The sequence below is a fragment of the Wyeomyia smithii genome, chromosome 1 (assembly GCF_029784165.1).
Source record: "Wyeomyia smithii strain HCP4-BCI-WySm-NY-G18 chromosome 1, ASM2978416v1, whole genome shotgun sequence".
Taxonomy (NCBI): Eukaryota; Metazoa; Arthropoda; class Insecta; order Diptera; family Culicidae; genus Wyeomyia; species Wyeomyia smithii.
In genome coordinates, this window is record NC_073694.1 from 204,636,627 (window position 1) to 204,650,734 (window position 14,108).

At 38.2% G+C, this 14,108-nt stretch overlaps 3 protein-coding genes across 6 annotated transcripts; 1 reads left to right on the top strand and 2 right to left on the bottom strand.

Annotated features, from left to right (window-relative positions):
* On the top strand, positions 1 to 1,804 carry LOC129729520 (low molecular weight phosphotyrosine protein phosphatase 1-like). 2 transcript variants are annotated; one of them, XR_008728689.1, is made up of 4 exons: positions 1 to 153; positions 230 to 576; positions 639 to 857; positions 933 to 1,804. XR_008728689.1 is itself a non-coding variant. In XM_055688154.1 (3 exons), the coding sequence occupies exons 1-3, from the start codon at positions 129 to 131 to the stop codon at positions 726 to 728; spliced, it is 462 nt and encodes a 153-aa protein (XP_055544129.1). In that variant the 5' UTR covers positions 1 to 128; the 3' UTR covers positions 729 to 870. The 2 variants fall into 2 exon arrangements, 1 of the variants encoding a protein (XP_055544129.1); XM_055688154.1 differs by lacking the exon at positions 933 to 1,804 and having other exon boundaries at positions 639 to 870.
* Positions 598 to 10,384, bottom strand: LOC129729509 (adenosine deaminase 2). 2 transcript variants are annotated; one of them, XM_055688143.1, is made up of 6 exons: positions 10,250 to 10,384; positions 9,835 to 10,195; positions 1,526 to 2,005; positions 1,328 to 1,464; positions 904 to 1,264; positions 598 to 841 (listed from the first exon to the last, which is right to left on the bottom strand). In XM_055688143.1, the coding sequence occupies exons 1-6, from the start codon at positions 10,308 to 10,310 to the stop codon at positions 700 to 702; spliced, it is 1,542 nt and encodes a 513-aa protein (XP_055544118.1). In that variant the 5' UTR covers positions 10,311 to 10,384; the 3' UTR covers positions 598 to 699. The 2 variants fall into 2 exon arrangements, with proteins under 2 accessions (XP_055544118.1, XP_055544109.1); XM_055688134.1 differs by having other exon boundaries at positions 598 to 847.
* On the bottom strand, positions 10,344 to 13,429 carry LOC129729500 (carotenoid isomerooxygenase). 2 transcript variants are annotated; one of them, XM_055688120.1, is made up of 4 exons: positions 13,275 to 13,429; positions 12,231 to 12,502; positions 12,029 to 12,175; positions 10,344 to 11,966 (listed from the first exon to the last, which is right to left on the bottom strand). In XM_055688120.1, exons 1-4 carry the CDS (start codon positions 13,290 to 13,292, stop codon positions 10,616 to 10,618), a joined length of 1,788 nt encoding a protein of 595 aa, XP_055544095.1. In that variant the 5' UTR covers positions 13,293 to 13,429; the 3' UTR covers positions 10,344 to 10,615. The 2 variants fall into 2 exon arrangements, with proteins under 2 accessions (XP_055544095.1, XP_055544088.1); XM_055688113.1 differs by lacking the exon at positions 13,275 to 13,429 and adding an exon at positions 12,573 to 13,063.
* Positions 13,430 to 14,108: the final 679 nt, after the last annotated feature.

Consider the following 14,108-nt stretch of genomic DNA (forward strand, 5'->3'; position numbering starts at 1 on the left):
GCATTACTCACATCGCAAAAGCAAACACGGGCTGCAAAACAATTTTTCGTTTGTACCGATTGCCACAGTTTCCACTCACAGCGACAGCGAACAGCTGTCTGTACTCGTGCGGTGCCGCCACCTCCGAAATGAAGGTCCTTTTTGTGTGCATTGGTAATCGAACACTCGCGCAGATGTCGGCTGCCAGCTGCTACAGAATCGATATCTTTAATATGGTATCTCACTGTAGGAAACTCGTGCCGTTCGCCGATGGCAGAAGCCGTTCTGAAGGATATGGTAGCCAGAGAAGGTCTCGACTGGGTTGTCGATAGTGCGGCGATTGCAGATTGGAATGTTGGTTATTCCCCGGAGGATCGCTGCTTAGCGGTGTTACGAGAGAATGGATTGGATTCGTGTCACGTTGGGAGACAGATTCGAACGGAGGATTTCGACCAGTTTGATTACATATTCGGAATGGATGAGGGTAATGTGCGTGATTTGAAAGAGCTGGCGCCTGCTCAAAGCCGAGCTCGCATCGAGTTGCTGGGGAATTACAGAATGAAGGAGCTGGATAAGATTATTTTCGATCCGTATTTCGTGAGTGATTTGTTTCAAACATTATTTGGTGCTTTTTCAACTACTTTATTAATTCATACTAGGAACGTGGAGTGCACGGTTTTAGAAGGTGCTACACTCAGATTGCGATATGCTGTAAAATTTTCATTCAGCAGAAGCGGCCGAGTGCTTAAACGACATACAGTTGGGAACTGTGAGTCTTCCGGAAGATAAATCGTCCACAAAAAGATCCCATCTAGTTTGCAGTATTTCCGAAAATCGTTGCCGTTCTTTTGCTGTTAGAGAACTATACCTACGAAAAAGTTAGTTGCTATTGTAAACATAAAAGTTTTTGAATTTCATAGTTACCTCACTGAGTCCCATACAATCTGTTTAAGAAATCCGATTCCCGCTGAAGTAGGAGCCATCGCCATGAAGGCATAATAATAATCAAATGAAACAGCTTTGCTGTCCCAAAACCCGGGATCGTCGGATGCAATGACGATGGGAATGCTTTCCGACACGAAGAACACTGCAGGATGGTTGCGTAGATCGGTCACCAATCGTAGTACTTGATTCGAAAGTGGGCACACTTCCAAAGCGATTCCTTTACTTTTAACTGCCTTCCATAGGACTGGATGTTTATACAACGAATAACCATGTCCGATGCGACGGCTGTTGAGCAGAACCGCGTCGATCAAGTTAAGATCAGCATTGCTTCCGTATCCATCTGGAATTGTAACAACGTGTGTAGTAAATTGTGTTCAAAATAAACTACCAAAAATAACGGAACTGGTTTCTCCAGCATGGAAGAAATACGGAGTGGTGGCTTCAAACTTGCGCAATTCATCCAGAAAAATGGTCAAGGGCTGATTAATGTCTTCCTGTCCCACCAGATCGAAACCAATAACCAGGTTTGGCAACTCCGCGCTGTGAAGTATCGGTCAGCAAATTAAATCATCGAACACTTGACATTACCTAGCTTACTTACTTCAATTTAACAAACGAATTCAGTAGATCCTGTGCTGTGCCTGTGTCTATTCCTCGATGCTTCGAAAATATTACCTTCACACCAATAAAATCCGGATTGGCCGAGCAAAACGTATCCACCAGCTGCTGTACAATTTTAGCAACCTCCATCTCACCGTAGACCCGATTGCTGGCGTCATAAATTTTCGACAGCGACATTCGCAGCTCGATATAGAACACATTATCCTCGTAGAACTCTTCCAGCAGCCGCGTATGGAACGCTTCGAAAATCGGTTTGTACGAAATCAAATCCCTTACCATGGTGAACATTCGCTCGAACTCGTTCCAGATTTGGTTCAGATCCGCCGTCATCAGCTCTGGTCCGCGCAGTCTGAGGTTTATCATCGATTCCAGCCACAAATCGAACTGTTCCGTTGTGCCATTTTGGGCTCGCATTTTCTGGATGTCACGAATCGCACTTTCCGGACAGAGCTTTGAAATGCTGAATTTGGATGTATAAAAATCGTAGTTTCAATATTTAATTTTTGACGTGGTCGAAAATCTTATTTTAGACATAAAAAAACAGCAAAAAAGGTACCTCAAGAAAACCGTTAGGATCATTGTTGTTCGTGATTATGTTGAGCCCCAACCATTTGTTCTCACACACGTCTCCCTGCAACTCAAGGTAACTGAACTACAACGCTGTCGATCGGAACAGAAAATGAAATGAAATTCATCTGAAACTAAACAAAAACTATGCTAAAACTGAACTGAAACTGTATTAAAACTAAACCAAAATTTATTTGAAACGTCGCTGGAATTGAATACAAGACTAGACTTAAACTGAATTGAAACCCATTTAAAACTTAACTGCCACTGAACTGTTATTGAATTATAACTGAAACAGAACTGAAAATAAGTTGAAACTGAATTGATAATTGAAATCAGAACTAAATTGAAATTGAACTAAAATAAACCAGAACTGAACTGAAGCAACTGAACGGAAACTAAACTAACATTTGACTAAAACTGAACTAGACTGAACTGAAACTAAATCGAAACTCAACTAAAACTGAAACCTATCTGAAACTTAACAGGAACTAAAGTTCAACTTAAGTGGAACCTAACTGAAACTTAGCTGAAACTGACTAAAAATTAAACTGAAACTGACCTGAAACCGATCTAAAGCAAAATTCAAACACACCTGAAATTAGGTAGAAACAACTTAACTGACTATAACTGAACTAAAATGAATTAAAGTTAAGCTTGAACTAGAAAAAAACAGAATTGAAATTCAAATTAAAACTTAATTGGAACAGTAACTAAACTTAAACTAAACTGAAATTCTGCTGAAACTAAGCAGAAACTAAATTGAAATTGAACTGAAATTGAAACTAAACTGAACTGGAGTTGGAACTGAACTAAAACTGAATTGAAACTAAACGAAAACTGAAACTAATTATAACTAGCCTGAAACTGAATTGAAACTGAACCAAAATTTTACCTAGAAGGCCATAAAATCTAACTGAACTGACACTGGATTGAAACTAATTTGCTATTGAACTAAATTGGAAATAAAGTGAAATTGAACTGAACAACCAAAATTGAAATAAAGTTCAAACTAAAACTTCCCTGGAACTGAACAGTAACTAAGCTAAAACTGAATTGAGAATGAAACTAAACTGAAACTGAGCCGAAACTGATTTGAAACTTAATTGAAATTTAAACTAAAATTTAACTGAAACCTATCAGAAACTGAAATGAAACTAAACTAAAACATAACTAAAATTGAAACTAAACTTATACTTAACTGAAATTGAGCTAGAATTTAGCTGAAACTGAACTGAAGATCAGATTAAAACTGAACTGAAACTGAACTAAACTGAAATTTAACTGAAACTAAATTCAAAATAAAACTGAATTATAGCTAAACTGAATCTGATCCAAAACTGAATTAAAACTGTACTGAAATTAAACAGAAACTTCAATCGAAACAGAACTAAAGTTGAGGTGGAATAAAAAAAACTGGACTAAAACTGAACTGAAATTCAAACTAAAACCTAATTGGAAAAAAATAATTTAGCACTGAACTGAAATTGAAACTCAACTGAAACTTTGCTGAAACTTAGCTAAAATTGGTCCTAAACTGAGCTGAAACTAAATTGACACTAAACTCAAAATAAAACTTAACTGAACTGTAGTAGGAGCTGAACTAAACCGAATTGAAACTAAATGGAAATTGAAACTGAATTATAGCTGAACTGAAACTGAACTGAATTTGATCTAAATCTAAAATAAAACTGAACTAAAATTGAACTGGAAATAAGCTTGAACTTAATTAAAAATAAAATAATAAAATAAAACCCACCTAGGCTAAATCTTAACTGAAATAAAATTAAAATTGAATTGACACTGAACTAAACCTGGACAGCCACTGAACAGAAACTCAAATTGACACTAAACTGAAATTGAAACTTATCTGAACTGGTGCTGAAACTAAAACCGGATTGAAATAAAATGGAAACTGAAACTCAAACTAAAACTGAACTGAAATTGAACAGAAATTAGACTGAAACTGAACTGAAGTTAAGCTGAAACTAAAATAAAACTGTACTAAAATTTAACAGAAAACAAACTGAAACTGAATTGAAAATCTAGATTCTAGTTTGGATTCTAGATTCCAAACTAGAACAAAATTTAAACTGAATTGAAACTGAACTAAATTTGGACAGCCACTGAACTGAAATTAAATTATGACTGGCATGAAAATGAATTTAAACTGAATCAAAATTTTACTGAAATGGCGATAAATTTGAACTGAAACTGGACTAAAACTGAACTGACACTGAATTGAAACTAATTTGCAACTTAACTGAAAATGAACCAAAATTGAACTGAAATTCAAACTAAAACCTTACTGGAACTGAACAGAAACTAAGCTTAAATTGAACTGAAATTAAAACTAAACAGAAACCAAACCGAAACTGAGCCGAAGTTGAGCTAAAAATGAACTGAAACGATACTGGAACTTAACTGAAATTAAAGTCAACCTGAAACTGAATTGGAGCTGAACTCAATCTGACCCAAAATTGAACTGAAACTCAAACTACAACTGAACTGAAACTGAACTTGAGCTGAAACTGAAACATGAAGCGAAATTAAGCTATAACCAAACTGGACTAAGTTTCAAGTGAAACTGAATTGAAACGCAATTGAAAGAATTTTTTTTATACGATGTTCAATAATGTTGTGGAAACATTGTTTTATAGCTGCACGTGAAGTTTAAAACGATTTTTTTATGCGATTTTGTGCAGTCCCTATCCCTTGCACAAAAACAGGTTTGACTGTACATTTACAACATTCGAAAGAATATCGTTTACACTTGGCGATATTGTGCCTGTAGTGTTTTTTTTGTACAAACATTTATTTGATAAGGCACAAGCGTATCGTTGATGTTGAAGAAACATCAAGAGTTTTTGTGCCAACAATTACATTCACTGTATACGAAGACAGCTCATATAGGGTAAGGGCATCGGTTTTGGCCATAGTATGTTATGTATGAGAGATATTTGTCCTTCTTCCTTCGAAAAATATGTAATTGAATAATTTCAACTGGGAAATCGGATGAAATCGCCTATATTCTGCACTAATAATGAGTTGAAATTATAAAATTATGTTGTATTGTTTACATATTTTCCAATCACAAAGCTTCTCCAGGCTCCTGTTTTGGCCATAGCATTTCTAAATTAGCCACTTGGGTCTACTATTATGGCCAATTCGCGAAAAAGTTGAAGTCACACGAATTTATTTTGTATTTTGACTTTATCATATAGATATATTTTAACAGCAGAAAATCCTCGTTTTTGAATTAACCAAAGGGCCAGTATATATAATATTCAAACTAAATAATGATATTATATTCACACATAGCTAGCAGGGCAAAGTACTCCAAGTTAGAATTTGTTTAAACTTAATAGGATGTTTGATAACACTGACATCACATCATTGACCTATATTAATTTTCGTCTGTCATTGATCTACATTAAAAAGCTTCCGCTCTTTCCTTCCTAACATCAACTCCGGTAACTCAAGTGCCATTTATTATTGTCAAGTAAAGGTTGAAAATCCGGAGCGTTCGTTTTAGTAAATACAAATGAAGTTACAGATTTGTAAATAATCTGAACAAACGGAGACTTTCTAATCCCAAACCAGTTTTGTAGTTTCACATATCTCATGCGATTAAAATATCAGCTCAAAAACTCCATACATTTCATGTTTTGCATAAACATCAATACGTTACCATGGTTTTGTTTACATATGGCCAATATCAGGATTATGAATCATGGAATTGCATTAATATGTGGCCAAGAAAGGATCAATTAACGTTTTTGGAAGCTGTATGTAATTTTGATATTGCAGCGAAAAATCACACCAAAATGTCTACTTTTTTATCCACGTGCTGTAGAAAGTTACGCCTGATGCTGGTAACATGAGTTGTTATAGAAATGGACAAATTTAAACAAAGTTATGCTCTATGAAAAAAAGCTTGCAAACTACCTAAACGTTATGCTGTATAGTGAACTGGAGAAAGCATAGTTAGTTCCTTTATTAAAACTAAAATACGCATATTTATTTGCTTAAGTTTGTAATAGTTTTGTTGAATAGTATCAGCAGGTTCAATAGAAGACTTCGAATTAGGAGTAATCTAAGATACTTTTTCAAAATTATCAATTCTATTCTATCATGGCCAAAACTGGTGCTTCTACCCTACGTAAATTATTTGTAAAATTAAAAAAAAAAATCTAGCAATGTTTAAATGTAAAAAAAGTTTTTGAATAAATCTTAGTAAATGGACCAAAAATTCGCTAACATTCGCTCTCACTATTCTATAAATTTGTATATTTAGGAATTTACTCTTTCGATATTAGGCCGGTCACGATTATTTGGCGAATATCGAAGATAAAATGAAATAAAAATAACTTATTACTTATAACCGTAAACCGTAAAATATTCAATACTTGTTGAATAATTTACGGTAATCATATTTATTAGATAAACTTTCAATCACCATCAGCAGCTGCATTGCAGTTTTTCCTCGATTGCACATTAATAGAAATGTACGAATATAAGTTTACCGCTGGAATACGAAAAGTACCGCTGCAGTACGAATAGAAGTGTACCGCTGCAATCATAGACGACGAGAGATTGTTGCTTTTACCAGCATGTTTTCTTTCAAGACATCAATTTTTATTACGCGCTAACAGCAGGTTTAGAAATTGTTCAAGACAAAGCGGGACTTTTCGAAAAAGGTTTACCTTCGAGACATCAAATTAGTCCAAGTTTATCGGAGTAATCATAAACTGACCTATCGGGACGGGTAAACTTTGTCAATTTTTCATATTAATACAGAAAATATCACGGAATGGTTGGTGTCCATTCACGTCGTCTTTGCTAGGAATACTTGCATATGATTGGTTCATTGGTCGCGTTCTATCCAACAATATATTGGTTATTGTTATCCATCATGTGGTTATGCTGTTTTTATCGTTTTAAATCTGACGGAATAATTGCCAATTTCATTTTCTATTTTACAGAATGCATCTCAGTATAGAAATCAAAGACGTAGTCCCACGTCAAAATGTTTTGCCCTAGAGAAGAGGTTCCCATTTGTTCGACACTTTTTAAAACGTAAATATTTGGCGGAGCATATGCATTTTTGAAATCATGTTTTCACTGCAACCAGTCAGCTTCAGCGAAAAAGTCCCTATATCAACCTCCTCGGAGTCTTGGTCACCGAGAGGGGTTTCCATAATCGTCTTTTTTCCATATTGGGCGGCATATAACTGTGTCTGTTTCCGAGCGGACGTTTGTGCTAAAAAATGTCATGTGCAATGTGTTTGTCAGCTATACCCAGGACGATAACCCTGTCGTGATCGTCTCACGTCATTACGATTCTAGTGAGCCACTACGAAAATTCAGAAAATAAACATGAATTGAAACACTTTGTATAGATCCAAGCGAACGAAAAGGGAAAATAATTGGAATCTCGATACTTGATCGGCTGCGGCTGTCATCCATGATATTGGACTCACACTCCTACATCTATCCTTTTTATTAAGACGATGTCATAATGAATATGAAGCAAACCGTTTCATGCGTGTTTCCATCACGTGAGGAAGAACGTATTTCGCACCGTCTCGCTTTCATTATAGTATCGGCCTTACGTGAAGCATAATCACCTGACATCCCGCTCGGATTCGTGCCGAAGGATGTCGGGGACTAAAGGCGGACATTAGCGACAACTTGGAAGAACCAACAGTCATAAGGAGCTGAAAAATAACAGCCCATTTGGCAGAATTAGTTTGAAAATTACTACCACGAAAAGACAGTCACTTTCAGAAGCCTGAAGGAGTCGTTTTTGAAAAAGTTTTAGTTAGAAAATCTTTCTTTTTTTCTCAAAAGTGCCCACTGTGGTTTAATCAAAAGAGTTCCACTGTGTATCTAAAAAAAATATTTCAAAAGAAATCTGAGACGACCTATTTTTGCAATACCACTTTCTGTTTGATTGTTTTTTTTTTCAGTGTAGGATGTCAATTTTTTTAAATGGCAATTCAGACAATCAAAATTTATCCCTTGACAACTTTTCTCTAACTCTTGCCATTACCAAGGCTATAGTCTCAAAGGCAATAAACGTGAGACCGCGTCGAGCATGAAAAAGTTTTTTGTTGATTAACCTGTTTTATTCTTAAGAGTACCCACTTTTACTTATTCGAGAGAATTTTCGGTAACTAAATTATCTATTTCCAAAAAAAAACACATTTTAAAAAAATTACCAATTCTTTTAATCACTTTTGTTTGAAAACAAGTTTTTTTTCCGTGTAGGATCTCAATTTAAATATTCCCTCTATTTTTCAATGAAAGCTCTGACCCTAGAATCCATTCATCGACATCTTTTTTTTATTTATTGTTTTTATTCAATCCTTCCTATATAAACCTGATTTAATGTTTATTTTTAATGTTTTCTTGTTAAAATTTTCATTCGGTGTATATTTTTTGACGTAGAAATACGTCTTACGGAAACGTTTGGGCGCAAATTGAAATACCGAAAACATCGGGAGTGTAACGGTAATCGATTGGACAATTAGCTGTGGGTCCACCGAAGTGGGGCAAAACGTGATTATATGACACTATAAATTGAACTATTGCAAAATTTAGAACCATATCTATCTTCTTCAGCACAACCGGCACTAAAGTAAACAAATAACTCGACTTTCTAAAAGATTTGTTGTTGTTTTGCTCGCTCGAGTGCACAGTGGCACGCCCACCGTATAACTTTCAGTAGTCACGTGTAGAAGCTAGCATGCATAAATTAAGCAGAGCTGCGGCAGGTCGCAGCGCAGCAGGCGGCGATTCCAAATATAATATGTTTGTATGGTTTTGGCTGCAACACCCGATTCATCCGATTGCAGAGCAGAGATAACTGGTGATTGGCGTTAACCTTCCACGGCGCTAGGATTTTTCAAAATATGTTCGAAAATCTCTGGATATTTCGAAACACCTCCGGAGATCTACGGATTTTTTAGTATGCTATGGTGGTTTTGCCAAATGTGATTATTAGTGGCAATAGAATTATGTTGCGCTTTGTATTCAAAATTTTATCAAAAGGAAAAAATCTGTTGAAGTCCGTAGAGTATACGAATTAACATGAACTAGTTCTGGCATCTTGATGAGATGTTTTGCTGAACATGTTGGTGATTCTATTTGAATCTGGTGCTCGCTATCAGCCGTTCGGGCACTGCTTATAGTTGTGCTTTGACTTATAGCGTATTGCTATAGTGAGATACCAATGGCATTTTTTAGCGCCTCAAAATTATTTCAATTGAAGTGGTTATAATTTTTCTGCCATTCCCAAATCGTTGCCGATAGTGAAAAAAAAAGAGTAATATCTAAAACAACATCCTTCTTCAAAGGAAAATTCAGTTCCTTATCTGCTGTTTACAACTTCAAATAAATGATTTCAGGGCACTAAGAAGTGCCATTGGCGTTAACCCGATAAGTCTGTCAACATTCTGGTGATTACGAATTACTATTTGCATATGATACGAGAGGATTCTCATGTCTTTGTTATTTCTGGCAGCATTTCTTTTAACTTAATTACAAAACATTCTCGATCTGTGACACTGAATAGCCTGATCAATGATTTCTAGTTTACACGACTCAAACTTGTTTGATAATCGAAATTTGACCGCATTCAGTGAGAAACAGTTCTATTTTGAAACCTTAGGCGCAATTTTTTATAGCACTCTATTAATTTTGTTTTCAATTTCTCACCTGGTTGTAAAAACGTAGCTCCCGTTCATTTCGCAAAGCTTCGCCTCCGGGCGGTACGTTAGGTTTTTGACGATCCACTCCGAGCTGACGGCCGCCACATTGTGCAGATGCAATACCGAACCCTTGGGCATGGCTTTCAAAATTTTGAACACCGCACTCGCTTCGATCAGTGGTTTGGCGCGGAAAAAGTGCATCGCCGGGGCGTACGTATCCGGATTGTTAGTTGCATCAACGGACAATTGTTGCTTCAAATTGATCAGTATCTCATCCGCTAGTGCCTCTTTCGCGGTGAGAAACGCATTCCCACCCGTTGCGTGTCGCTTTTCCGCCTCCAAGATTGCTTGGCGCTTGAGGCTATATTCTGAAAGATTAGTTCTGAGTGAAAAAAAATAGTTTTAAGACTTGAACAACGTACCAATAGTGGCGCACTCGGCAATCACCATGTACAGTAATATAATGGACAGTTCACGAAGCATTATGATCAAGAATCTAAACGAAACTAATCAATGTGACCGTGATTTCATACAATTTATTCAAATTGGGCTTTCTTTTCTACTACAGTGAAAGGTATTGCAATTGCTAGAAACCGAGAAAGCCTACGTCAGAAACTGTTCTGATTATTAGCATAACACATGACTAGGTGCTAATGTTTTTCTCCACTTTATGCATATTTAAGGCTACTGCTGACAGACATCAAACTGACTGTCAGAAGCAATCGATTGATTCGTTACTGGCTACTTTCACATTGAACTTCGCCGGCACAAAGCTACTAATCATTCAATTATTCTCGCTTCATCGTTGGCCTGAACCAGCCGTGCAAACATTTGGGGACGGGTCCCGGTGTCATAAATTCGCTTCTGGCAATTTCGGTAAACGATTTCGCGTCCAACACCAGCAGTCCGACCCGGTTTTCCTCCTCGCGGCCCCAAACCATTGCGGCCAGCACGACACCGTCATCCTCCGTTTGGGGGTCCGGGCTGGGTACAAATATTGGCTCGCTGGGATAGACATTCTCCTCACACCAAGTCAGCTGGCATTTATTGATCACATCTACCTTGATTAGCGTTCCCGGGTTGTTGGCGTCCACATCGGAGCTGATGGCGTAAAAATATTGATATTCTCTGCCCAAATGTTGCTCGTAATAGATTCTGGGTGTTTCACAGCCGAGATCACACAAACGCTCCGGTTTGCAGAATACCGTTCCGTTGGGCATAACATAAGCAGTGGCACTGGTGCCGTCTAGTTGGACCAGATTTTTCAGTACCAAGCTATCATCGAGGACAGATTTTTCGTTGTTTTCAGTGCTGGCAGCTGCTATTTTTTTGAACAACAACGACAGTGATCGTGGAACGGAGAACGTTGATGACGATTGCTTAAAAGTGTCCTGGTAATTCAACGGAAGCACAAATCGTAAAGGACGGCCACGAAACATTTTGGCATAATCCGGGTTTTGCTGCATATTTTTCATCGTATCAATATACATGCAGTTCAGCATTGATGGATCTTTGTAGCAGCAAATGTCCAGCACAACGTGATCATCCTTTTCGTACTGGTTGATGATGTGGAGGTAGAAAAACGGCTCTGCGTGATAAGTATGCTTCAACTCTCCGGTATCACGATCCAATAAGTAGATATAGGTCTGCTCATTATCGTACCATTTCAGTGAAGCTGCCATCGGTTCGTTAATCATCTGATTCATCAACATGGCTGGAACGGAAACACTGAGCGGCTGCTCGACGATGATGAAGAAATGCTCCGTTATGCCGAAGGTATGCATATAACCGGGATGAAATCTCCAACGCGCTGGGACAGAGGCCACGATATGAGCACTCTCGAACATATGCTCCCCATTCGGAAAACACAGGATCGTATAAGCGGGACCCGTTTTTGTCACCGAACAGCCAAGATTGTAGACCGTTCCGTCCGACATCACATGCGGGTGCGAGGTGTGGTTCACAATGCCTACGTAGTCCGACACATTCAACTTCGATTCGGTATTCAGCGTTTCCGGATTGATCTTGTGAATAATGGGACTCTCGGTGAAGGCAAAGTACTCATCACCGAAAGGATAGATGGAAATCATTGCGTTGTCCGAGTTGTTTTCACCCGGTTTGCGGAAAAGTGAGGCGATTCTGAATTAAAATTATTATAGTTAAGATAAAGTTATTCAGAGATGATTACAATTTTTACTTACCTATGAAAAATGGTATGACACGGATCAGGCACCGCTTTGGTGCCGAACTCGGTAACTACAATGCGTTGGGCCGCCTTATTTCGCTTGTATGCGTCAGATTTCAGGAAGCGACATTGATAGGATACTTGCCCATTATCAATGTTGAATCTGAAACGATTGAATTTTTTCATTGTTAAAAATGTAAAACAAACTAATTCCGTACCTGTGTAGCAATGCGGAACTATCAAACAGATGATTGAACGTCATTTCGCCAACTTTCAAGCTTCCCGGACCGTTGCGCAAAAGACTCCCGTTCAACCACTCCGGTATAGCACCTTTTACCAATCCCTCGATGGGCTCAACAATTTCCTTCTCACAGGAACGCAACCAAACGTTAACATCGCAATTCGGGTACAATTCTTCGCTCTTCTTGGTGTCATCTTCTTCAGCATCACTCACCGCTGAACTTCCGGTATCGGAGGAATCACCGTCATACTATAATAAAGTTAAAAAAAAAAAAACAACCGTAAGTAGATAATAAAAACTTTTTTAACTTCCGCTTCACCCGTAAGAATTTCACATCACTATCTTTACGCTTCGCGTACACAATGCTGCTAGCAGTAGGCAGCGGATTCCAGGTAAACACAGGAGTAGCCCGACTATCACTAAACTCCAATTGCGGTCCATTCAGTGGGTGAACTGTATCATCATCACCATCATCCTCATTCATATCCTCCGAGGGACACACGCTGGCACTTCGTGTCGAACATGCTGACGATCTACCGGATCTAGGCGTGAAACGACCGTTGATTGTTAAAAAATCCATATTCAAAATTTTCACTATCTCCGGACTAGGACAGCCGGACTCCACAGAGTCCTGCTGATCTACATGTTCCACTGATACATCCATTCCAACGACAACCACTGACAGCGAATTAATTCTAAGCCTCCGTTTCATCAGAACTTTGCTTTTATACTTTTCATAAGATTACCCGTGTCATTGGAGCAATAAAGGACACTCAGAAAAATGTTCATCCACTGTCGCTGCTTTTAAGAGTCAAATATTTCCTACTCACTTGTTAGAGTGCACTCGCAAGGGAAATGAAAGGACGTTCCCGCCGATTGGTCCAGATCGTTGGTTCGGCACGTTGCACTCGTGAGGATTCCCAGCTCGGGCGGTGCAAAAATTACGCAGCACGAATCGGTGTCACGAAGGCTGATTCACGTGCTTGCGGGCAAATGTTGCACAATTCGGTCGACATCTTACCTCGCTGTCCCGTTCCATAGCCACGTTGGTAGGTACACTAGGCTGTTCTCCTCCTGGGACTGCGACGGGAACGTATCGCGTTCACTTTCCCCACCTGACTGGGACCGGTGTTACGTTTCACTGTCGTCCGAGCGACCAGACTGGTGAAATCAATCACTTTAGCTTGTTGAATCTGGCCGGGTGGCACACAGGGTGGGAATATTAGTTTCAATTGTTTTGCATGGTATACAGGAAATTGTTCTGTAGGATTAAATTAGCGCGATGGTTTGCTTTGGGCACCCAAAAGATAGGTGCGAATATTAATCTGTGCTGACTAAATAAACCGTTCTGGGTTTAAAAATATTTTAAATTATCTATGCCATTTTTACACAATCCTTTTTAAAATTTAGTCGTGATTTAAAAAAATAACGCAAAATTATGTCTTTAGCCTTTAGCCTTTAGCCTACAAGGTTCAGTCAAATAAAAAATGACGATAAAAACAAATTGAAATTGCCACATTTCGCTTGGATTTGCTAATTGGAAAGAAAAAAGAAATGATGTCGAGGTGAACTCAACTCGGTTCAAACGCGCTTCCAAAGGCCAAAATAGAAAATGATCCCTCATTCCGTTAAAAATTCCATACACAGACAACACTGAAGTACACCTGCAAAATTAAACAAAATAGAACGTCTAAGCATAACAAATCAGTTGATGATCCCAGATTACACATACAATTGCCGGAATCAACGCCTGATTATTACAACTGATATGGAAATCGATTTGCAGCAGGAATTCGAATTTGAATTCTAGGTAAGAATTGAAATTTCTGTTGTGGACAGTAGGTCTAACGTAGTT

Bases quoted from the DNA above. Each gene is read 5' to 3' on its own strand.
- LOC129729509 (XM_055688134.1), bottom strand. From the start codon at position 10,310: ATGCTTCGTGAACTGTCCATTATATTACTGTACATGGTGATTGCCGAG. The intron at 10,196-10,249 runs GTACGTTGTTCA...CTAATCTTTCAG, and splicing joins TGCCGAGTGCGCCACTATTG to AATATAGCCTCAAGCGCCAA. The intron at 2,006-9,834 runs GTGAGAAATTGA...ATCCAAATTCAG, and splicing joins AGCTACGTTTTTACAACCAG to CATTTCAAAGCTCTGTCCGG.
- LOC129729500 (XM_055688113.1), bottom strand. From the start codon at position 12,965: ATGAAACGGAGGCTTAGAATTAATTCGCTGTCAGTGGTTGTCGTTGGA. The intron at 12,503-12,572 runs GTGAAGCGGAAG...ACTTTATTATAG, and splicing joins GTGATGTGAAATTCTTACGG to TATGACGGTGATTCCTCCGA. The intron at 11,967-12,028 runs GTAAGTAAAAAT...ATTTTAATTCAG, and splicing joins TGTCATACCATTTTTCATAG to AATCGCCTCACTTTTCCGCA.
- LOC129729520 (XM_055688154.1), top strand. From the start codon at position 129: ATGAAGGTCCTTTTTGTGTGCATTG. The intron at 154-229 runs GTAATCGAACAC...ATCTCACTGTAG, and splicing joins GGTCCTTTTTGTGTGCATTG to GAAACTCGTGCCGTTCGCCG. The intron at 577-638 runs GTGAGTGATTTG...AATTCATACTAG, and splicing joins TTATTTTCGATCCGTATTTC to GAACGTGGAGTGCACGGTTT.